General features: G+C 43.8%; 1 protein-coding gene across 2 annotated transcripts; it reads right to left on the reverse strand.

The window, feature by feature from the left end:
- Positions 1 to 213: 213 nt before the first annotated feature.
- On the reverse strand, positions 214 to 24306 carry LOC130375587 (uncharacterized). Of its 2 annotated transcripts, XM_056582604.1 has the most exons (15): positions 21723 to 24306; positions 16327 to 16599; positions 14173 to 14457; positions 13473 to 13751; positions 12247 to 12300; positions 11657 to 11935; positions 10468 to 10521; positions 9878 to 10156; positions 8860 to 8913; positions 8270 to 8548; positions 7055 to 7108; positions 6465 to 6743; positions 5156 to 5290; positions 4902 to 4949; positions 214 to 4481 (listed from the first exon to the last, which is right to left on the reverse strand). In XM_056582604.1, the coding sequence occupies exons 1-15, from the start codon at positions 21775 to 21777 to the stop codon at positions 4399 to 4401; spliced, it is 2490 nt and encodes an 829-aa protein (XP_056438579.1). In that variant the 5' UTR covers positions 21778 to 24306; the 3' UTR covers positions 214 to 4398. The 2 variants fall into 2 exon arrangements, with proteins under 2 accessions (XP_056438579.1, XP_056438580.1); XM_056582605.1 differs by lacking the exons at positions 8270 to 8548; positions 8860 to 8913 and having other exon boundaries at positions 21723 to 24305.
- Positions 24307 to 26335: the final 2029 nt, after the last annotated feature.

Below are 26335 nucleotides of genomic sequence, written 5' to 3' on the forward strand. Positions count from 1 at the left end.
GTTCGTCATTTTTTTCATGACGACCAATAAAAAACAACAGTGTTACCCCTTATGTTTTTTTTCATGACGACCAATAAAAAACATCAGTGTCACCCCTTATGTTTTTTCTCATGACGACCGATAAAAAACATCAGTGATACCCCTTATGTTTTTTTTCATGACGACCAATAAAAAACATCAGTGTTACCCCTTATGTTTTTTCTCATGACGACCGACAAAAAACGACAGTGTTACCCCTTATGTTTTTTTTCATGACGACCAAAGAAAGACGACAGTGTAACCCCTCATGTTTCATTTGGTAAAAACGATAGTTTTTCCGACAGTGTTACCCCTTATGGGTTTTTCATGACGACAGATAAAGAATGACAGTGTTACCATTTACGTTTCATTTGATAAAAACGAAAGTGTTACCCCTTATGTTTTATTTGACAAAGACAACAGTGTTACCCCTTATGTTTTTTTCATGACGACCAATAAAAACAACAGTGTTACCCCTTTTGTTTTTCCTCATGACGACCAAAGAAAAACAACAGTGTTACCCCATGTTTTTCTTCATGACGACCAATAAAAAACGTCAGTGTTACCCCTTATGTTTTTTTTCTTGACGACCAATAAAAAACAACAGTGTTACCCCTTATGTTTTTTTTCTTGACGACCAATAAAAACAACAGTGTTACCCCTTATCTTTTTTTTCACGACGACCAAAGAAAAACGACAGTTTCACCCCTCATGTTTCATGTGATAAAAACGACAGTGTTACCCCCTGTTTTATTCGATACATTTCGACAGTGTTACCCCTTATGGGTTTTTCATGACAACAGATAAAAACTGACAGTGTTATCCTTTACGTTTCATATGATAAAAACAACAGTGTTTTTTTTCATGAAGACCAATAAAAACAACAGTGTTACCCCTTATGTTTTTTTTCATGACGACCAATAAAAAACAACAGTGTTACCCCTTATGTTTTTTTTCATGACGACCAATAAAAAACAACAGTGTTACCCCTTATGATTTTATTCATGACGACCAATAAAAAACAACAGTGTTACCCCTTATGTTTTTTTTCATGACGACCAATAAAAACAACAGTGTTACCCCTTATGTTTTTTTTCATGACGACCAATAAAAAACAACAGTGTTACCCCTTATGATTTTATTCATGACGACCAATAAAAAACATCAGTGTTACCCCTTATGTTTTTTTCTCGACGACCAATAAAAAACGACAGTTTTACCCCTTATGATTTTTTTCATGACGGCCAATAAAAAACAACAGTGTTACCCCTTGTGTTTTTTTTCATGACGACCAATAAAAAACAACAGTGTTACCCCTTATGTTCATTTCATTACGGCCGATAAAAAACGACAGTTACCCCTGACGTTTTTTTTCTTGACGCCCAATAAAAAACAACAGTGTCAACCCTCATGTTTCATTTGAGAAAAAAAGACAGTGTTACCCCTTATGTTTTCTTTCATGACGACCAATAAAAAACAACAGTGTTACCCCTTATGTTTTTTTCTTGACGACCAATAAAAAAAAACAGTGTTACCCCTTATGTTTTTTTTCTTGACGACCAATAAAACGACAGTGTTACCCCTTATGTTTTTTTTCATGACGACCAATAAAAAACAACAGTGATACCCCTTATGTTTTTTTTCATGACGACCAATAAAAAACATCAGTGTTACCCCTTATGTTTTTTTTTCTTGACGACCAATATAAAACGACAGTTTTACCCCTTATGATTTTTTTCATGACGGCCAATAAAAAACAACAGTGTTACCCCTTATGTTCATTTCATTACGGCCGATAAAAAACGACAGTTACCCCTTACGTTTTTTTTCTTGACGACCAATAAAAAACAACAGTGTCAACCCTCATGTTTCATTTGATAAAAAAAGACAGTGTTAACCCTTATGTTTTCTTTCATGACGACCAATAAATGACAACAGTTGTACCCCTGTCTACGTTTTTTCGGGGATCCGAACCTGAGCTGTTTAGAGTATTAACCTCCGAACTTATCAATGCACCATCAAGACACCGAATAAAATCATCACAATGGTTATACTTGACTTTATAATTCGCATGAAATAGAAATAAGAGTCTTCCAACAGAGGACATCAACCGGACTTGAACCCCGGTCTCCAGGGGGTTAGCACACAGCTCTCTCCACTTCCCACTGAGATTAGTAATTTATAAATGTCTGAGGTTATATATGACAATAGACATGCAATAGACATGATAGCATTACGTTTAAAATTATAGATATTGCGTTTTCCACAGAAATTGAGTCGCGGTCTCCAGTGGGTAAGGCAGAGTGCACTCCACTGCACCACTGAGGCGATGACAATACACAATAATCAATCATCAATAAAGAGGATATACATGACATTAAAATGTATGTGTGTACTTCTATTATTTCCCTTGTGTTTTTTTTCATGACGACCAATAAAAAACAACAGTGTTACCCCTTGTGTTTTTTTTCATGACGAACAATAAAAAACAACAGTGTTACCCCTTATATTCATTTCATGACGGCCGATAAAAAATGACAGTTACCCCTTACGTTTTTTTTCTTGACGACCAATAAAAAACAACAGTGTCAACCCTCATGTTTCATTTGATAAAAAACAACAGTGTTACCCCTTATGTTTTCTTTCAGGACGACCAATAAAAAACAACAGTGTTACCCCTTATCTTTTTTTTCACGACGACCAAAGAAAAACGACAGTTTCAAACCCTCATGTTTCATGTGATAAAAACGACAGTGTTACCCCCTGTTTTATTCGATACATTTCGACAGTGTTACCCCTTATGTTTTTTTTCATGACGACCAATAAAAACAACCGTGTTACCCCTTATGTTTTTTTTCTTGACGACCAATATAAACGACAGTGTTACCCCTTATCTTTTTTTTCACGACGACCAAAGAAAAACGACAGTTTCACCCCTCATGTTTCATGTGATAAAAACGACATGACATGACAACAGATAAAAACTGACAGTGTTATCCTTTACGTTTCATATGATAAAAACAACAGTGTTTTTTTTCATGAAGACCAATAAAAAACAACAGTGTTGCCCCTTATTTATTTTTTCATGACGACCAATAAAAAACTACACTGTTACCCCCTATGTTTTATTTGATGAATATCGACAGTGTTCCCCCTTATGTTTATTTCATGATGGCCGATAAAAAACGACAGTTACCCCTCATGTTTTATTTGACAAAGACAGTCTTTACAGGCCCTTATGTTTTTCTTCATGACGACCAATAAAAAACAACAGTGTTGCCCCTTGTGTTTTTATTCATGACGACCAATAAAAAACAACAGTGTCATAGATCGCTAACTAGCAGAGAGTTGTAAGCACTTTCCACCCTTTTCAGTGGAGGAATTGGACTCCCCAAGCAATGTTTTACTTAAAAGGAGCAGGTAAGTTACATATTAATTCGGTCTTTCGGCCTGTAGCATATAAACAAAATGAAGCAACTGTCCCATATTTCTAACTGCATTTGAAGTAGACATTGAGAAAAATGGACGCTATAGGACAGTGATCATGATTTGTCTCAATATCCGAATAACAACAATGGGTCAAATAGCAATGGCTGGTGGAATGGCCATGAAGTAGGTCTGTATATGCAGTGTAAGCTTGTCCAGGCCCTGCAAGTCAGGATGTAGGCTATGAATCTGAATGAAAAGCAGGTAAATAGGTAGTGGCCATCCCCAAAATGCACCAGAATACAGGAAATCAAATCTATTAAATTCCAAAAAAATGATGGCGGGGGGGGGGGGGGAAGAACCTCAGACCCCCTGTCTATTACTGTGCCCCACCAACATGTTTGATCGGCAGCCGCCACTGACAATGACCAATGGAAATAATTCTCTGGTCAATTTGAATTGTGTTTAAATATGCTACAGTGGTCATTTGTTTAGCCAATTCATGTTAAACAATTAAACAATCGATCGTTTGTGTTTTTTTTGTTTTTGTTATCATTGCTTTATTGGCCTAATTTGAGGAGAAATCTATGCCATAAACAGACATTTTATAGGCCTTTATTACACGGGTCTTCTCAATGCCGTGGAACGCTCCGTTCACTTGCATGGGTAGTAGTCCGGTAACTTGTCAACCCCAGCGTCTTCCGTTGCTAAGCGACGTCAACGTCTTATAGCGGACTATTTCACTGCTGATCAACACTACAAATGCTGGTAACGAATAAATTGTAAAAAGACACACCATGGTGTGAAGTTATTTTCCAAATAAGATTTAAAAAGCTTTGGAAGTTTATTTACAACACTAAAGAAGAAGCATAAAAGAAAGCGTAGAAGAAACCAAGCAATCAGGAGTGGAAGTCTTGAATGTAACAAGACACCCCAGGATGTGGTGATCGGGACTCAGACCTGAGTTGTATTAAGGGGATGGTCCAGACTGGAGCTGGAACCATCCCTGGGACCAGAGCCGATACCAGAGCTGGCACCTGTGCGATACAACAGTGAAAGATCAATGGATCTTGTGTGCACGTATGATAGTAACAGTAGAATAAAACTGTTTCTCACGAATGCTCTGATTAAGATAGAAAGAAAAAAAAGAAAAAGAAAAACTGACAACAACCAAGTACAGCAAGGCAAGACATACATTACAAATATTACAAATATTAAGCTTCATAGAGTATTCCTAGATAGAAAACTGAGATGGTATGTACCTTTCACAAAACAGTACAGTACAATGTAATGGGTAGTAATGATGTTATTTGTAGTATTAGTTAGGGTAGTAATGATATTATTTGTAGTGATATTTAAATGCTACAGTACTGAGGTCCTGGTCAACACAACAAATGACGTGTACTTCATAAAGCTGAGTATTCATAGAGGGTAGTAAACTGAGATGGAAGGTGTACCTGTGAGTAGGGTCTGGTGTTCCATCTGCACGGGCAGGATCGTGACAACTACAATACAAAGTACAGTACAGTGAGTTACAATGTTGATGTTAAACAATCTGTCTATTAATGTTAAACCATCCGTATCATCAGTGTATTAATGTAAAACCATCCATTATATTAGTGTATTAACATTAAACTATCCTTTATATTAGTGTATTAACATTAAACTATCCAATATATTAGTGTATTAACGTTAAACTATATTATGTTACCTTTTTCCGCTGGTGTCCTCCTTCTCCTGAGGATAATCACCACACCAGTGATAATGAGCCCCACCACCACCAGTAGACCAACAACAGCCCCGACAATGAGTCCAATGGGGGGTGGAACAGGAACAACGCCCTGATCTAAACACGATCCAACAGAGTCAACATCAGCCGTTGATACTTCCATAGGACTCATGCTACATCTCGTATCCTACTCATCAGGCAGCGCCAGTAGAATAATGATACTTCTTATTGAGTCCTCCATGCACTCTTGTGGGGTAAGAGTCTTGTGGGGTACCCCACAGGTCTGGACGCTGCCCCACCTGCTCAGCGGCTGAAGAGGAAACCCCAGACTCTGTAAGACTCTTACCCCACAAGACTCTTACCCCACAAGACTCTTACCCCACAAGACTCTTACCCCACAAGACTCTTACCCCACAAGACTCTTACCCCACAAGACTCTTACCCCACAAGACTCTTACCCCACAAGACTCTTACCCCACAAGACTCTTACCCCACAAGACTCTTACCCCACAAGACTCTTACCCCACAAGACTCTTACCCCACAAGACTCTTACCCCACAAGACTCTTACCCCACAAGACTCTTACCCCACAAGACTCTTACCCCACAAGACTCTTACAAGACTCTTACCCCACAAGACTCTTACCCCACAAGACTCTTACCCCACAAGACTCTTACCCCACAAGACTCTTACAAGACTCTTACCCCACAAGACTCTTACCCCACAAGACTCTTACCCCACAAGACTCTTACCCCACAAGACTCTTACCCCACAAGACTCTTACCCAACAAGACTCTTACCCCACAAGACACTTACCCCACAAGACTCTTACCCCACAAGACTCTTACCCCACAAGACTCTTACCCCACAAGACTCTTACCCCACAAGACTCTTACCCCACAAGACTCTTACCCCACAAGACTCTTACCCCACAAGACTCTTACCCCACAAGACTCTTACCCCACAAGACTCTTACCCCACAAGACTCTTACAAGACTCTTACCCCACAAGACTCTTACCCCACAAGACTCTTACCCAACAAGACTCTTACCCCACAAGACTCTTACCCCACAAGACTCTGACCCCACAAGACTCTTACCCCACAAGACTCTTACCCCACAAGACTCTTACCCCACAAGACTCTTACCCCACAAGACTCTTACCCCACAAGACTCTTACCCCACAAGACTCTGACCCCACAAGACTCTTACCCCACAAGACTCTTACCCCACAAGACTCTTACCCCACAAGATTCTTACCCCACAAGACTCTTACCCCCCAAGACTCTTACCCCACTCTTCGACCACATGGATGTTGCTCGCAGGGTGGTTGACTTCACAGGTGTACTTGGCCGTGTCGCCCCCAGGAATCATCACCCACATCTTGATCTGGTTGGTCCCGTCCCCGCTAGGGCGGACCCCCGTGGACTGCAGACCATCGTCGCGGTCCACCAAATGGCCGTCCCTCCTGATGTTCATAGTGATCTCCTTGGAATGGAAGCCTGTGGCCAGGCAGCTGAGCTTCAGGTTGTTCTTGAATGGCCTGGCGGATATGTAGACTTCTGGTGGTGCTGTTGAAAGAAACACAATTATTCCCGTTTGGATCCAGGCTGCCAGGCTTTGGGTTCCCCATGGTCCGATTGGTGTTAAACTGACGTAATGGTCCAGAGACCTAAGGTCCATGGTCCAGAGACCTAAGGTCCATGGTCCTAAAGGCTGCTGCAGGCTGCAATATATTGACAACCCGCATGTAAAGCCCGACCCACGTATCGGTTGGCTGATTTTAATCAGCCTATAACGGTATTGGCGAAAGTGTTTGCCGACATGAATCTTAAGAAATGTAAATATGTCTATATTTTGAAAATCGGTTGATATCTGTTACCTGGCTGGCCTTGCGGCGGAAGGATTGGAGGCAGTGCGACCGATGTGAGCAAGGCTGTTGGCAAGAATTTATTCAGGTACAAAGATATCCATCAGGAGGCAAAAATTAAAGATGAATAAACAAAAAAACAAATCAATAATTCAAAATAACTTTCAATAAACTAAACTTTCAATAATCTAACAAAACAACAGTCCTCCCCTCGGCACTAATTAAGCCCTTGGCTGGTCGAAGAGCCAGGTGTTGTCACCCGCTCACCTCAGGCCCTTCTGCCCCAGCTACATGATTTGGACCTGAATATATCCTACATGGCCCGACCCATACCACTTTTAATTAAATTAACCCTCCCCTACACATTTCCGATTTACCTATCCCCACCCCTAGTTACACACCTTACTCCAGACCTATTCGTCTAAAACCTACCCTTACCCCCTACTTCCCTGACACCTTAAATATTGCCCAAGTACCCCAACACACCCCTCTCCTCCCACACACTTGGTCTCGCCCGTCTGACGTCACCCCCACACCGCACAAATGTTCTTCCAGACTTCACGTCGGGTCCTCCCGCAGCCCCCGGCACCCGGAAGCCAGCGCAACCGTAACGTGAGTGTTTTTACGTTGTCCTTGTTTGTACCGTGTCCCCTGACCGGCTTCCTCATAACGTATGTTTTTGTGTGTTGCAGGTGGCGTCATGAAAGTGTTTGAATGTTCTGTGTGTGTTAATAAAAGGGTACTTGTAAATCCCGGTGTCAGTCCTGTTTGTATCCACTGCCTGCAGTAACGGGCCGCCGCACCGTTACACCCCACAAGACTCTTACCCCACAAGACTCTTACCCCACAAGACTCTTACCCCACAAGACTCTTACCCCACAAGACTCTTACCCCACAAGACTCTTACCCCACAAGACTCTTACCCCACAAGACTCTTACCCCACAAGACTCTTACCCCACAAGACTCTTACCCCACAAGACTCTTACCCCACAAGACTCTTACCCCACAAGACTCTGACCCCACAAGACTCTTACCCCACAAGACTCTTACCCCACAAGACTCTTACCCCACAAGACTCTTACCCCACAAGACTCTTACCCCACAAGACTCTTACCCCACAAGACTCTTACCCCACAAGACTCTTACCCCACAAGACTCTTACCCCACAAGACTCTTACCCCACAAGACTCTTACCCCACAAGACTCTTACCCAACAAGACTCTTACCCCACTCTTCGACCACATGGATGTTGCTCGCAGGGTGGTTGACTTCACAGGTGTACTTGGCCGTGTCGCCCCCAGGAATCATCACCCACATCTTGATCTGGTGGGTCCCGTTCCCGTTAGGACGGACCCCCGTGGACTGCAGACAATCGTCGCGGTCCACCAAATGGCCGTCCCTCCTGATGTTCATAGTGATCTCCTTGGGATGGAAGCCTGTGGCCAGGCAGCTGAGCTTCAGGTTGTCCTTGAATGGCCTGGCGGATATGTAGACTTCTGGTGGTGCTGTTGAAAGAAACACAATTATTCCCGTTTGGATCCAGGCTGTCAGGCTTTGGGTTCCCCATGGTCCGATTGGTGTTAAACTGACGTAATGGTCCAAAGACCTAAGGTCCATGGTCCAGAGACCTAAGGTCCATGGTCCTAAAGGCTGCTGCAGGCTGCAATATATTGACAACCCGCATGTAAAGCCCGACCCACGTATCGGTTGGCTGATTTTAATCAGCCTATAACGGCATTGGCGAAAGTGTTTGCCGACATGAATCTTAAGAAATGTAAATATGTCTATATTTTGAAAATCGGTTGATATCTGTTACCTGGCTGGCCTTGCGGCGGAAGGATTGGAGGCAATGCGACCGATGTGAGCAAGGCTGTTGGCAAGAATTTATTCAGGTACAAAGATATCCATCAGGAGGCAAAAATTAAAGATGAATAAACAAAAAAACAAATCAATAATTCAAAATAACTTTCAATATACTAAACTTTCAATAATCTAACAAAACAACAGTCCTCCCCTCGGCACTAATTAAGCCCTTGGCTGGTCGAAGAGCCAGGTGTTGTCACCCGCTCACCTCAGGCCCTTCTGCCCCACCTACATGATTTGGACCTGAATATATCCTACATGGCCTGAACCATACCACTTTTAATTCAATTAACCCTCCCCTACACATTTCCGATTTACCTATCCCCACCCCTAGTTACACACCTTACTCCAGACCTATTCGTCTAAAACCTATCCTTACCCCCTACTTCCCTGACACCTTAAATATTGCCCAAGTACCCCAACACACCCCTCTCCTCCCACACACTTGGTCTCGCCCGTCTGACGTCACCCCCACACCGCACAAATGTTCTTCCAGACTTCACGTCGGGTCCTCCCGCAGCCCCCGGCACCCGGAAGCCAGCGCAACCGTAACGCAAGTGTTTTTACGTTGTCCTTGTTTGTACCGTGTCCCCTGACCAGCTTCCTCATAACGTATGTTTTTGTGTGTTGCAGGTGGCGTCATGAAAGTGTTTGAATGTTCTGTGTGTGTTAATAAAAGGGTACTTGTAAATCCCGGTGTCAGTCCTGTTTGTATCCACTGCCTGCAGTAACGGGCCGCCGCACCGTTACACCCCACAAGACTCTTACCCCACAAGACTCTTACCCCACAAGACTCTTACCCCACAAGACTCTTACCCCACAAGACTCTTACCCCACAAGACTCTTACCCCACAAGACTCTTACCCCACAAGACTCTTACCCCACAAGACTCTTACCCCACAAGACTCTTACAAGACTCTTACCCCACAAGACTCTTACCCCACAAGACTCTTACCCCACAAGACTCTTACCCCACTCTACGACCACATGGATGTTGCTCGCAGGGTGGTTGACTTCACAGGTGTAGTTGGCCGTGTCGCCCCGAGGAATCATCCCCCACTTCTTGATCTGGTGGGTCCCGTCCCTGTTAGGACGGACCCCCGTTGTCTCCAGACCATCGTAGCGGTCCACCAAATGGCCGTCCCTCCTGATGTTCATAGTGATCTCCTTGGGATGGAAGCCTGTGGCCAGGCAGCTGAGGTTCAGGTTGTTCTCGAATGGCCTGGCGGATATGTAAACTTCTGGTGGTGCTGTGGAAAGAAACACAATTATTCCCGTTTGGATCCAGGCTGCCAGGCTTTGGGTTCCCCATGGTCCGAATGTTGTTAAACTGACGTAATGGTCCAGAGACCTAAGGTCCATGGTCCAGAGACCTAAGGTCCATGGTCCTAAAGGCTGCTGCAGGCTGCAATATATTGATAACCCGGGTGTAAAGCCCGACCCACATATCGGTTGGCTGATTTTAATCAGCCTATAACGGTATTGGCGAAAGTGTTTGCCGACATGAATCTTTAGAAATGTAAATATATCTATATTTTGAAAATCGGTTGATATCTGTTACCTGGCTGGCCTTGCGGCGGAAGGATTGGAGACAGTGCAACCGATGTGAGCAAGGCTGTTGGCAAGAATTTATTCAGGTACAAAAATATCCATCAGGAGGCAAACATTAAAGATGAGTAAACAAAAAAACAAATCAATAATTCAAAATAACTTTCAATAAACTAAACTTTCAATAATCTAACAAAACAACAGTCCTCCCCTCGGCACTAATTAAGCTCTTGGCTGGTCGAAGAGCCAGGTGTTGTCACCCGCTCACCTCAGGCCCTTCTGCCCCACCTACATGATTTGGACCTGAATATATCCTACATGGCCTGAACCATACCACTTTTAATTCAATTAACCCTCCCCTACACATTTCCGATTTACCTATCCCCACCCCTAGTTACACACCTTACTCCAGACCTATTCGTCTAAAACCTATCCTTACCCCCTACTTCCCTGACACCTTAAATATTGCCCAAGTACCCCAACACACCCCTCTCCTCCCACACACTTGGTCTCGCCCGTCTGACGTCACCCCCACACCGCACAAATGTTCTTCCAGACTTCACGTCGGGTCCTCCCGCAGCCCCCGGCACCCGGAAGCCAGCGCAACCGTAACGCAAGTGTTTTTACGTTGTCCTTGTTTGTACCGTGTCCCCTGACCGGCTTCCTCATAACGTATGTTTTTGTGTGTTGCAGGTGGCGTCATGAAAGTGTTTGAATGTTCTGTGTGTGTTAATAAAAGGGTACTTGTAAATCCCGGTGTCAGTCCTGTTTGTATCCACTGCCTGCAGTAACGGGCCGCCGCACCGTTACACCCCACAAGACTCTTACCCCACAAGACTCTTACCCCACAAGACTCTTACCCCACAAGACTCTTACCCCACAAGACTCTTACCCCACAAGACTCTTACCCCACAAGACTCTTACAAGACTCTTACCCCACAAGACTCTTACCCCACAAGACTCTTACCCAACAAGACTCTTACCCCACATAACTCTTACCCCACAAGACTCTTACCCCACAAGACTCTTACCCCACAAGACTCTTACCCCACAAGACTCTTACCCCACAAGACTCTTACCCAACAAGACTCTTACCCCACAAGACTCTTACCCCACAAGACTCTTACCCCACAAGACTCTTACAAGACTCTTACCCCACAAGACTCTTACCCCACAAGACTCTTACCCCACAAGACTCTTACCCCACTCTACGACCACATGGATGTTGCTCGCAGGGTGGTTGACTTCACAGGTGTAGTTGGCCGTGTCGCCCCGAGGAATCATCCCCCACTTCTTGATCTGGTGGGTCCCGTCCCTGTTAGGACGAACCCCCGTTGTCTCCAGACCATCGTAGCGGTCCACCAAATGGCCGTCCCTCCTGATGTTCATAGTGATCTCCTTGGGATGGAAGCCTGTGGCCAGGCAGCTGAGGTTCAGGTTGTTCTCAAATGGCCTGGCGGATATGTAAACTTCTGGTGGTGCTGTGGAAAGAAACACAATTATTCCCCTTTGGATCCAGGCTGCCAGGCTTTGGGTTCCCCATGGTCCGAATGTTGTTAAACTGACGTAATGGTCCAGAGACCTAAGGTCCATGGTCCAGAGACCTAAGGTCCATGGTCCTAAAGGCTGCTGCAGGCTGCAATATATTGATAACCCGGGTGTAAAGCCCGACCCACATATCGGTTGGCTGATTTTAATCAGCCTATAACGGTATTGGCGAAAGTGTTTGCCGACATGAATCTTTAGAAATGTAAATATATCTATATTTTGAAAATCGGTTGATATCTGTTACCTGGCTGGCCTTGCGGCGGAAGGATTGGAGGCAGTGCAACCGATGTGAGCAAGGCTGTTGGCAAGAATTTATTCAGGTACAAAAATATCCATCAGGAGGCAAACATTAAAGATGAGTAAACAAAAAAACAAATCAATAATTCAAAATAACTTTCAATAAACTAAACTTTCAATAATCTAACAAAACAACAGTCCTCCCCTCGGCACTAATTAAGCTCTTGGCTGGTCGAAGAGCCAGGTGTTGTCACCCGCTCACCTCAGGCCCTTCTGCCCCACCTACATGATTTGGACCTGAATATATCCTACATGGCCTGAACCATACCACTTTTAATTCAATTAACCCTCCCCTACACATTTCCGATTTACCTATCCCCACCCCTAGTTACACACCTTACTCCAGACCTATTCGTCTAAAACCTATCCTTACCCCCTACTTCCCTGACACCTTAAATATTCCCCAAGTACCCCAACACACCCCACTCCTCCCACACACTTGGTCTCGCCCGTCTGACGTCACCCCCAAACCGCACAAATCTTCTTCCGGACTTCACGTCGGGTCCTCCCGCAGTCCCCGGCACCCGGAAGCCAGCGCAACCGTAACGCGAGTGTTTTTACGTTGTCCTTGTTTGTACCGTGTCCCCTGACCGGCTTCCTCATAACGTATGTTTTTGTGTGTTGCAGGTGGCGTCATGAAAGTGTTTGAATGTTCTGTGTGTGTTAATAAAAGGGTACTTGTAAATCCCGGTGTCAGTCCTGTTTGTATCCACTGCCTGCAGTAACGGGCCGCCGCACCGTTACACCCCACAAGACTCTTACCCCACAAGACTCTTACCCCACAAGACTCTTACCCCACAAGACTCTTACCCCACAAGACTCTTACCCCACAAGACTCTTACCCCACAAGACTCTTACCCCACAAGACTCTTACCCCACAAGACTCTTACCCCACAAGACTCTTACCCCACAAGACTCTTACCCCACAAGACTCTTACAAGACTCTTACCCCACAAGACTCTTACCCCACAAGACTCTTACCCCACAAGACTCTTACCCCACAAGACTCTTACCCCACAAGACTCTTACCCCACAAGACTCTTACCCCACAAGACTCTTACCCCACAAGACTCTTACCCCACAAGACTCTTACCCCACAAGACTCTTACCCCACAAGACCCTTACCCCACAAGACTCTTACCCCACAAGACTCTTACCCCACAAGACTCTTACCCCACTCTTCGACCACATGGATGTTGCTCGCAGGGTGGTTGACTTCACAGGTGTAGTTGGCCGTGTCGCCCCTAGGAATCATCACCCACTTCTTGATCTGGTGGGTCCCGTCCCCGTTAGGACGGATCCCCGTGGACTGCAGACCATCGTCGCGGTCCACCAAATGGCCGTCCCTCCTGATGTTCATAGTGATCTCCTTGGGGTGGAAGCCTGTGGCCAGGCAGCTGAGCTTCAGGTTGTTCTCAAATGGCCTGGCGGATATGTAAACTTCTGGTGGTGCTGTGGAAAGAAACACAATTATTCCCGTTTGGATCCAGGCTGCCAGGCTTTGGGTTCCCCATGGTCCGAATGTTGTTAAACTGACGTAATGGTCCAAAGACCTAAGGTCCATGGTCCAGAGACCTAAGGTCCATGGTCCTAAAGGCTGCTGCAGGCTGCAATATATTGACAACCCGCGTATAAAGCCCGACCCATATATCGGTTGGCTGATTTTAATCAGCCTATAACGGTATTGGCGAAAGTGTTTGCCGACATGAATCTTTAGAAATGTAAATATATCTATATTTTGAAAATCGGTTGATATCTGTTATCGTTTTCTCCCTAATATCGGTATCGGTATCGGCCCCTTAAATCCAGTATGGATCGGGCTCTGGTACTCTGTGATGTCAGATTACAGCTGAGGGGACGGTTCCACACTTACAGGCCTTAATATTGGCCTCCTTCCTGTATTTGAGGAAGGTGTCCAGCCACTGGACACACTCGTTGTGAAGGTAGCCGTCGGTGTAGTCGTTGAGCTGCTGGATGCCGTCCCACTTGCGCTTGGTCAGAATGGCTCCGTCCATGTGGGCGACCCACTGCTTGTGATGGCTGTCGAAGGACAGGAAGTCGTCTCCATCATAGCTGTACTGATCAATCCCACTGATCTTCCTCTCAGAGCCTGTAGTGTTTACCTCACATCCATGTCTCCACTGGAGATAGTGGTTAACTGTGAGAGTGAGAGTGAGAGTGAGAGAGAGAGTGAGAGAGAGAGAGAGGAAACAATAGAATGCCTGAATGTTACTGTGCGTTCACACCAAACGCGACGGGGCGACAGGATCCCATTCAAAGTGAACGTATAGACGCGTATCGGGCGAATTTTTCGCCAGAGAAAACCGGCGACAAGTTTTGATTTGTCGCGCCACACTTTCGCCGTGCACAGGGGAGCGCATTCACGAGGATTTGTGGCGCGACAAATTCGCTTGAGTTGAAATATTTAAACTTTGACGCAAATTTTGCGTCAAAGTTTAAATATACGTAACAGCCAATCAGCGTTCAACCGTCGTACTCAGTGCAGTGCAGTCCGGGGTGAACTGCAGCATGGAGGAGAAAGAGAATGTTGCCGTTTGCGACTCCCAGAGCTCTATATATAATATAATAGTATATAGTATAATATTTGTATAAATAATATCACGGCCAAAAGCTCTGTGCGCCTCCGGATGGCCGTAGCGCGGGGAGCTCTCGTAGGGATTGGGCTTCTCTGGGTTTGTTTCTGGTCTTGTGTGTTCCAACGGTTTATTAGGTAGGCCTATCTAATAAATCTCTGTCTATTCAATACTTCATTCACTGCCTCCTCCGTGGTCATTACAATATTATGAATATACTGCGTCGGGTCCTCCGACGTCTCTTCCTCTTCCACAATAGGTAAAGACATGCAATGGTGGTTATCTTGTTGTGGCGCGACAAATTCGACAAAACTTGCACAGCGACAGATTATGCTTTGTGGCGCGACAACGCGAACAGGCGACAAATGTCGTGTTTGGTGTGAACTAGGGGTGCGAACGGTTACCAAAAATTGTAAACGGTTACACAACCCCTTTTTTTTCGTGTACACGGTTAACCGTTTTTATTTATTTATTTATTTTTTTAAGTGGACCGCAGTCGCGCTATACGACCAATGGAGGGTAGGGTTTAGATCGGGCCCAGAAAAAATCAAGCCCGACCCGACCCGAGCCCGTGCACGTTCTGTCTGAGCCCGGCCCGACACATTAACTGTAATTATGAGCCCTAGCCCGGTTTCATACACGTGTAACTTTGTACACATTTGTTACTTAGGCCTACTCTGCTAAATATATATGTAGGCTAAGGGATAATGTATAGAACGCCGGTCATTATCGGGAAAATAAGCACCGACAGGCTGAACAGGACACCGACGCACAGCGGAGGTGTCTTGCTTCGCCCTGAAGGGGCTTATTTTGGATAATGACCGGCGACGTTCTATACTACATTATCCCGCTTATTACACGGCTACTTGCCAAAACGAAAAAATAACTTCACATGGTGTGTCTTTTTACAATTTATAATTCGTTACCAGCATTCGTAGTGTTGATCAGCAGAGAAATAGTCTGCCGAACGTCTTTGGTTGCTTAGCAACCAAAGACGCTGGGGTTGACAAGTTACCGGACTACTACCCATGCAAGTGAACGGAGCGTTCCACGCCATTGAGAAGACCCGTGTTGCCTAATGCCCGGTGTTCAGTTACACAACATTTATCACGTGCATTTATTAGCTCCTTAATGTTGTCCAAGTGGAACATTCATTGCTTTATTAATCGCTAAATAAATAGTATGTGTCATTTTGATTTCGTTTACTGATTTTTCCTAAACGGTATTGATTTACTAACCGGTTACACGTGTACACGTGACGTGTGCCCGGTCACACCCCTAGTGTGAACGCAGTTAGACAGAATGTTAGACAGCCAACCAGACAGACAGAGAGCCAGCCAGACAGACAGGTAGACAGACAGGTAGACAACTGACAGCCAACCAACCAACCAGACAGACAGACAGACAGACAGACAGACAGACAGACAGAGCACCTGTGTCGTTCTTCCTCAGGCGGTCGTTGAGGACTTTGAGGCTGACCTTGAACCACTGCTGTTTGGTCTGCCGGGAGCTGGTGCCCCTGTCCCAGTATTCCTTGTCCAGCCGCTCCTTCATCCAGTCCTCCCTGGGCACCTTCACCTGGGTGTCGCTGTCGAAGTAGTCGATGGGCCGGCCGTCCAGCAGGCCGATGGCTGAGAACTCGTGGATGCCGGGCAGGCCGACGGGCCGGGTGAAGGCCGTGTAGATGTAGGTCAGCGAGTTGATTTCTGAGGAGCAGGGTTCAACAGCACTGAAGGGATCAGACGAGTCACTGACCCCCGCGGGCCTCAGTGTCCCCGGTACTCTGCCTCGCTTTCTCTTTCATTTGATATTTTGCATTCTTAAGCATATCGTGATATTTAAGGATTTTGTGTAAATCCCCAACACGATAATAAAATGTTATCATATCTCACAGCCTCTTACTGACACAGCCTCTAACTGACACAGCCTCTTACTGACACAGCCTCTAACTGACACAGCCTCTAACTGACACAGCCTCTAACTGACACAGCCTCTTACTGACACAGCCTCTAATGACTGACACAGCCTCTTACTGACACAGCCTCTAACTGACACAGCCTCTAACTGACACAGCCTCTGACTGACACAGCCTCTAACTGACACAGCCTCTAACTGACACAGCCTCTTACTGACACAGCCTCTAACTGACACAGCCTCTAACTGACACAGCCTCTTACTGACACAGCCTCTAACTGACACAGCCTCTTACTGACACAGCCTCTAACTGACACAGCCTCTAACTGACACAGCCTCTTACTGACACAGCCTCTAACTGACACAGCCTCTTACTGACACAGCCTCTAACTGACACAGCCTCTTACTGACACAGCCTCTTACTGACACAGCCTCTAACTGACACAGCCTCTTACTGACACAGCCTCTTACTGACACAGCCTCTGACTGACACAGCCTCTGACTGACACAGCCTCTAACTGACACAGCCTCTAACTGACACAGCCTCTGACTGACACAGCCTCTAACTGACACAGCCTCTAACTGACACAGCCTCTTACTGACACAGCCTCTAACTGACACAGCCTCTTACTGACACAGCCTCTAACTGACACAGCCTCTTACTGACACAGCCTCTTACTGACACAGCCTCTAACTGACACAGCCTCTAACTGACACAGCCTCTAACTGACACAGCCTCTAACTGACACAGCCTCTTACTGACACAGCCTCTAACTGACACAGCCTCTAACTGACACAGCCTCTAACTGACACAGCCTCTAACTGACACAGCCTCTTACACTGGAAAAAGCCTTCTGTTGAACCAATTAAGAAAAACATGGGTAATGGTTCACATCTATATTACATAACTTGAGCCAATGACAAATATATAGCTTGCCTCAAACAATATTTCCTATGTTCATAAAAACAAAATAATACAACTTGGCACCAAGTATAATTCTATTCTTTGAATGAAGTTAATACATTTAAATCGTATGTTAAATCCTAAACAAAAAAATATTGATTCACTCCAACAATTGGTTCTCATTTAAGAAATATCTATCAGAAATAATTTGGTTTATCCAATCAAAAAGATTACAATTTAATCAAACAATTATTTCTCATTATTGTATACATCATCATCATCATTTTTTCCCGCTCGGCTCTCGCCGCTTCATGGCCTTGGGGCGCTTCTGTCTGGATTCGACATCACATCGCGACATCAGTCAGGGTTAGGTGCTTTGCCAAAGACACCTCGATACACTGCTTGGTGAAGCCGGGGATCGAACCAACAACCTTCAGATTACCAGCCAACCCGCTCTACCACCTGAGCTACTATCGCCACACAATATACAATATATATTAACAATCTAAATCGCAGAGTTAGACCAACTCCAGACCTCCCTCCAGACACAGACAGACTGTCCTAGCTCACAGAACCAGTGAGTCATCGTCACTCTGGTCAAGGCTAGTGCTTTCACCTCAAAAAGTCGCCAAAAGTCACCAATAGCAGCTGAAAAAGAAGCTAGATTTGTCGTTTGTCGCTGTTTTGAAAAAAAGTCGCCAAAGGGGTCTGAAAAGTAGCTAAATATAGCGACAAAATCGCTAAGTTGGCAACACTGCGGTTTGGTCCAGTAGTCGTAAGCGTCTTTGTATTTAATGCGCATGCGCAGGCTTGTACGTAACCTTGAAATTGTACATTTGTCTGAACAAATATTTCTAAATTGAGCTCCTAATCAAGTATAACAGTGTTTTAGGAAGAAAACAAAAAAAAATATTTGGATTGAATGACAAAATTATTAATCAGTTGAATACACAACCTTAAAATTTTACATTTGTCAAAATGGATATTTCTTAATTGAGCTCCTAATTAAAAATATCTATATTTCACAGTATTTTGAAATAAAAAAAAGTTATTTTAAAAATAAAACAAAAAATGTTTATTTGAATTGAATTACAAAATAATAATCAGATGAAGTACGGCTTAAAACCCTTTTTCCAGTGTACTGACACAGCCTCTTACTGACTGACACAGCCTCTAACTGGCACAGCAAGAGTCTGTGTCTAAATTAAATGTGTTTTGGTAGTGGTATAACTACTAGCTATTGGTCTATTCTCATGGTTTCGTGATAACTAGTTGGCTGTAAACAAATACACGTTAACGTTGATCTGCGTGTTTTCTAGATAAAAAGCACAATGACTTTTGCAAATTTCAGAACAACGTTTTAAATAAAGGTTTATGAGCTGTGAGGGGTATATAATACAAGTTATTGTGTGCGTGTTGCCAGGTAGACTCTGTGAGTTACCAGAACACTGGTAAACTACCTCATAATAATAATAATGGATTGAATTTATACAGCGCTTCTCTAGACACTCAAAGACGCTTTACAGTGAAGGGGGACCTCACTAACCACCACCAGCGTGTAGCCCCCACTGGGGTGATGCACGGCTTCCAATCTGCGCCAGAATGCTCACCACACACCAGCTTGAGGTGGAGAGTGAGTGAATTAATGAGTCAGCCCATTATACAGGAGGATGATTAGGGGCCAGACTGAATGAGCCTGGTTGGGCCAGGACCCCGGGGAAGCCCCTACTCTTTTGCCCTGGAATCTTTTATGACCTCAGTGAGTCAGGACGTCGGTTTTACGTCTCCTCCGACAGCACAGTGTCCCAGGGGTGGACTGGCCGCCTGGCATGCCGGGCATCGTCCCGGTGGGCAGTTGATCCAATGTGGGCTGGTCAGGTCCGCTATGTTTTCTTTTTTCCTCTCTCTCTAAATTCCCTCCAATTGGGCCGGCCAATGGGCTACAGAGGGCTAGCAGTGTGTGGCCAGCATCGACGCATATTATTGGTCTATGTTTGTCATTGTCAATCAATCATGGGCTGAAAGGCTCAGAGAGCCCTGACAGTGCTGTCAATCACAGCACAAACCAGGGTGGGTGGGACCTCATGGCGCGGGCCGGAGTCGCGGGAGTCGGGACGGAGCTGAACATGGATAAACGTAAGAAACGCTCGGGTGGCACTGAAAAAGCTGAAGTCTCTGGAGGTGGAAGCTGCTAAATGTTCTAAATTGTCAGACCTATTTGGTGACGGGGTCAACACCCCAGCAGGTGCTGCTGCGCCGGGAGACGAGCGAGTGGAGGTGTCATGCTAAATTTGTACCGGCTGCCAAATTTGTACCGGGCGCGTCATCCATACGTAATCCACTCCAAATCTGCCTGGCAACAGATGATCGCTTCGTCCGTTGCCTGGCAACGGACGATCGCGTCGAATGACGTGAAAGGTTCACGAACATTCGCGAACCTTCAATCTAGCGATCTGTTATCTGTATTGTGCTATTTCGTCCTTGACCTGCTTTAAACACTCAGTTTACTTGCTAAATTTGATTAAACAATTAAATACAATACAAATATAAAGTAAAAACAAGTGTTATCTAGCGATCCGTTAACTGTATTATGTTATTTCGTCTTTGGCAACATGAGCGCAAATGTTTTTTGAAACCTGCCCGGCAACGGACGATGCGATCATCTGCTGCCATGCAGGTTTGGAATGGATTACGTATGGATGACGCGCCCGGTACAAATTTGGCAGCCGGTACAAATTTAGCATGACAGAGGCATATATGCTAAGTAACGTTAGCCTGGGGCTAGCTAGGCTACATTTTGAGACATGTTCAAAACAAAGTAGAAAATGTTTTTACATTGAATGTGATGTGACCGTATTAACTGCATACTTGTGACAACATATTAGCCCAGAGTTGAAGGGCTGTGACTATTGGTAGTTTTATTGTTTAAATATGCCGAATTGTGATATTATGGGTTATCATTGTTCAGATGATTTAGCTAAGCTAGCTAACATCTGCTAACGTCAGCAGTTTCTTTTTGCCATAGCAACAGTAAACATTGACAGGGATTAATGAGCTGTAAATAGAGATGCAGAATCAAGCTGTATTGTAAATACAGATCAGATACTTTGAATTTTAGCACAAAATACAAGTAAACCTATAGGAAATAATTAGTTTAATTTGCAATAATTGCCATTGAATTTATTTTAATCTTTCAATTAATTTATTGTTTACTGAGGTGATGACTATTGCATGTGGTGAGAGGAATGCAATATGTGTATTTTTCATCTCCTTTCAAACAGGTTTTCCTGACCTGCTAGAAGTTCTTCTATGATGCGAGAGAGAGAGAGAGAGAGAGAGAGAGAGAGAGAGAGAGAGAGAGAGAGAGAGAGAGAGAGAGAGAGAGAGAGAGAGAGAGAGAGAGAGAGAGAGAGAGAGAGAGAGAGAGAGAGAGCTTCGTCTTGACTTTGTGATTTTATTATGCAACTTATTTTGTCTCAGATTGAAACAAAAGGTTTGATTATGATTATTTCCTGGTTGAAGATTTTCATATTGATGTTAATTTCCAACATCTGGATATCTTTTAAGTTCAATTAACAGTTATGCAGGTATACAGGCCTTAGGTCTCTTTTGAGACTTAAGTCATCCTTCATGACAGGTACATTTGTTCACTAAGTGTCACTACATCACAAAAAGGCTACATGGCTACATATACTTGTCAGTACACAGATACTGAGTAGTGAGGAGTGAGGAGTGTAGCTGGCTGGCTGCGGACGAGGAAGTAAGTAAATATAACCATAAATAGAGAATAAAAAAAAGAAATTATCTATAGCTGTGTGAAAAAGTCTAAGACATGAATTACAGGTCTGAATAGATATGCATTCTCATGCGTGTATGTGCACATGTATACATGCATGTGCTGTGCACACATACACGTATATGAGAATGCGTCAGACAGATGCGTTGCCAAAAATAGTGGCAAGTACTTTTTTTTTACTTTCTCGGATTAGTCGGAATAAAACCGTTATTTACCTGCGTTCACGGTCCAAACTCCACAGAGCAGAACCAGCGCCGAACCGGACCACATTCTAATGATTTCAACCAATTATAAGGTTCTCTCGGGTATCGGCGTCCGGTTTTAGCGGTTGTAGCGCTGTGTACTACGAGCGCCAAGACTGCCACCTGTTCCGGGTCTCCTCTCGAGTCGCGCAAAAAGGAAGCTGTACCGTTTGTGGTCTGCCCTCGCGTAGCAAACACACGCCAATGTAGGTACCAGGGGCGTTGCTAGACCTAGAGTTTTACTGGGGCAAAGGCCCCCAACTGCCAACATTTTTTTTTTTACGTGTGCACAATATGAAATAGATGGATACAGAAGGGTATGTACAAGCTTCAAAATCATTGTCACTGTCATATTGTAGGCTATATTAAAGCACTGGTAAAGGTAAAGACGCAAAGATGGATTCATGAGTACCGTACAATTATATTTATTTAAACACATACACATCTCAAAGATTTACAAATAAGGTAACTGACAAATAAACAAAAAGTCTCTTTATGACCTTCACCTCTTTATCAGGAGAAGTCTACACATCTATATTTATTTAGAAGCTGTGTGGAAACAGCATAATTTTGCCAGAACGACATGTACTAAAAAGGCAAGAAACAAGGTTTAAAACTAATAGAATTTCTGACTTAAGGTGAGGTGGCTCATTGCCACCAATCAACCTGGAAAATGTTATAGAACCATCAAAGCTCTTAAATTAAACTAAATAAGGCCATACACTACTGCATAGAGCCTTTTTTAATGATTATTTTTTCACTATTAAGCTGTATCGCCGCGCCTTCATGGTGGCAAAGCGGTCAATAACGTGGCTTTGACTCACTTTGCATAGTTGCTCCTTTTCAATGGACAAAAGAGAAAGTTGGTGAAGCCTTCCTTGCCCCATGGTTGACCTAAGCCAGGTGTGGAGCCTTCTCGACACACTGAAAGATCGCTCACAACTACAACTGTTTACAGGAATTGTGAGTGCAATGATCTGAATTATCTGTGTCAGTGTTGGGAACATTGTTGGATCCATATATGTTAAAAACACCCTGTATATCCATAATTTCCTTTTTTGTGTTAAGGAAGTTTTTGTCCACTAAAACTTCCTCAAGTTTTGAAGACAGACAATTTTTCATTCATTATTCATTTTCCGCGTGTGTGCGTGCACGCATGGTGTGTGTGTGTGTGTGTGTGTGTGTGTGTGTGTGTGTGTGTGTGTGTGTGTGTGTGTGTGTGTGTGTGTGTGTGTGTGTGTGTGTGTGTGTGCTATAAAACTACAGGCTACAGACGCTCAGTATTGAAAAACTGGTGCTAATTATGTGGGCAACATTCTTTAACAGTAATCAAGTTGTCATTGTTTGTGTCAAACAAGTTGTGAATTTGTTGTAACGTTAAAAAAGGAGATGACTTACTCTGGGCTGTTTCCAGCTCCCGTGGTTTCCAACGAAACATGATCAACAAAAAAACAAGGAATTGAAAGCTACTTACAATATGCCTAGGTTACATTAATTTCCCCTGATGGCAGCAATGTTCCACTTTCAGCTGGAATTCACGGTAGGCCTACATCAAAACCATGTGTCTTCTTTAGATTTCAGTTCCCTTTATTTATTCACACAGTTCAGCAGCGGCATTTATTCAGAATCAGAGCCCAAATTAAAGCTGCATTACCCAGCAGAAAAATAGATGCACTATAAATGGTTTTGTAGGCCTATAGCAGTCACGAACATGAGCATAGTTGTGGAAATGCTGGTGTTAGAAAACAAAGTTGACGGGAATTAAAGTGCTGCAAATCTAGCATTAAAGGTTAATTTAAGAAGCTTCTCACCAGTCATTTGTCGCCTGGTCGCAGTGTCGAGTTTTTTTTAAAGTAGTTCACTAGTCGTAGCGTGCAAATAAATTGCAGTGTCAGAATTCTGAGAATTTTGTCAGCATTCAGATTTCTCAGAATTCTCTTACACTGCAAATTAAAGCGCTACTACTAGCAAACTAGTTTCAGCGTGACTGGAGAGAACTTCCTTAAATTAACCTTTAATGCTAGATTTGCATCAACGCTATTGTGTGAATTAGTATGGTTCTCTTTCATGGAAGCCGGAAGTGGGAGATTCCTTATTTTTTTTACCATTATTGTTTTATTAACAAATCTCTCCTACAGGGGATTGATAAAGTTCTATCTAGACTATTGAACAGAAAGAAACACTTGGTCATACTTTACACACTTTACCACTGAAACATTCAGAAGAGTCACGTGGACGAATCCGTAAATAACTGATTTTTTTCATTGGTTGTTGCGTTAAATCTTACCCAGATACAATAGGGCTATTTTCTGATTGGCTTTTATGTAGCCCCTTTCGTTTTTTGATTGGCTGGTAAGAGGCAGGCTCGACTGAAGACTCCCGAGGCAGCAGGAGATGTACTTGATGAATCCTGTCGATTCCATAGCGAGTGCGGCGCTTCTGCAGATTAATTTAATAATGATCAATGGAATTTTACTGGGGCACTGGAGACTTTTACTGGGGCACGTGCCCCAGTAAAAAGGGGCTGACGACGCCTCTGGTAGGTACCTGTATGTGTCATGTATATTTTAAATAAATATGTAGCAGCTATATAACTCAGTTTGAGTTAACAAACCACACACAGAACCGTTTGAATTCTCTCTTCATTTATAACTTTGTGAACATTTAACACAATTTCAAACATTGTCGTATATTTGAAGTTTAGCCTAAGTTAAAGATGCTGAACTCGACTGATGGCACCGCCATCACTAAGAGCGAGCAAAGGTCACATCAGCGTCTCAACTCTTCTCTGTTTTGGCCCCGCGTTGGTGGAACGAGCTCCCTGCTTCCAGAGACTCAAGACTCACCTATTAAGAGTTCACCTGGACTTTGCATAGCCTCCACCTTACACTTTATATATCTACAGAAATATAGACAAATATATATTGACAAATTTATATCTACAAATATATATCTACAGATATATATTGACAAATGTATATCTACAAATATAAAAAATATATGTATCAACAAAAATATACACAAATACGTGTCGGAATATATATATATATATATATATATATATATATATATATATATATATATATCCTTTCAGGAGCAGAACTCCGGACCAAAGCTCCACATACTAGCACTGTATCGTAGGACTGAAGGTGTCATACCACGGAGTAGTGTCTGATAATACTACAGTAGCACTGCATCGTATGACTGAAGGTGTCATACCACGGAGTAGTGTCTGATAATACTACAGTAGTACTGTATCGTAGGACTGAAGGTGTCATACCACGGAGTAGTGTCTGATAATACTACAGTAGTACTGTATCGTAGGACGTGAACGTGTCATACCACGGAGTGTCGTGTGATAATACTACAGAGTATCGCAACACTACGGACTGAAGATGAACGTGACGCTGGCAGTGAAGCAGTACGTCACCAGGATGATCGAGGACAGCGGGCCGGGCATGAAGGTCCTGCTGATGGACAAGGACACGGTAGGACCTGTTCAACCAGGAGCTCCTGAGCAGAAGAGGACCTCAAACACATAGAGCACCTCAAACACATAGAAGAGGACCTCAAACACATAGAAGAGCACCTCAAACACATAGAGCACCTCAAACACATAGAAGAGCACCTCAAACACATAGAGCACCTCAAACACATAGAAGAACACCTCAAACACATAGAAGAGCACCTCAAACACATAGAAGAGGACCTCAAACACATAGAAGAGCACCTCAAACACATAGAAGAGGACCTCAAACACATAGAAGAGCACCTCAAACACATAGAAGAGCACCTCAAACACATAGAAGAGCACCTCAAACACATAGAAGAGCACCCCAAACACATAGAAGAGGACCTCAAACACATAGAAGAGGACCTCAAACACATAGAAGAGCACTTCAAACACATAGAAGAGCACTTCAAACACATAGAAGAGGACCTCAAACAAATAGAAGAGCACTTCAAACACACAAGGCTTTCCAAATGTTAACATTGTCTGTGCAAAATAAGAAAAATACTTCAACTTAATTTAAGGGAAAAGTGCCATGTTTTTTTTTTCTTTTTTTTATCGGTTTTAAGGCAAAAAAAATCCGATACCGATATTGACAGATATTACATTTTTATGCTAATATCGGGCCGATAATATCGGTGGGCCGATAATATCGGACATCTCTACTTCAAACACATAGAAGAGGACCTCTAACACATAGAAGAGCTCATCAAGTCATGTGGACACAAACCCTTCCTATTACTGACTAGTTAAAAATGTTCAAACATCATCATCATCATCATCATCATCTACATTCCCCAGCTTAAGCAAGAGCCTCAAAGTTAGCCAATGATCCATAGCTAGCGAGCTACCCCAGCTTGTGTGTCTGGTCCAGACACACGAGCTATACATTCAGCACAAAGCGTATCTCATCTTATGATATGATTTATCTGCTGTCGTCCGTAAAGCAAGAGACAGATGTTCTCTAGAAGCGTAGAAGAAACCAAGCAATCAGGAGTGGAAGTCTTGAATGTAGCAAGAAGCCTCAGGGGGTGGTGATCGGGACTCAGACCAATGGGAGCTTTCCCTGACTGGA

The sequence above is a fragment of the Gadus chalcogrammus genome, chromosome 22 (genome assembly GCF_026213295.1).
Source record: "Gadus chalcogrammus isolate NIFS_2021 chromosome 22, NIFS_Gcha_1.0, whole genome shotgun sequence".
Classification (NCBI taxonomy): domain Eukaryota; kingdom Metazoa; phylum Chordata; class Actinopteri; order Gadiformes; family Gadidae; genus Gadus; species Gadus chalcogrammus.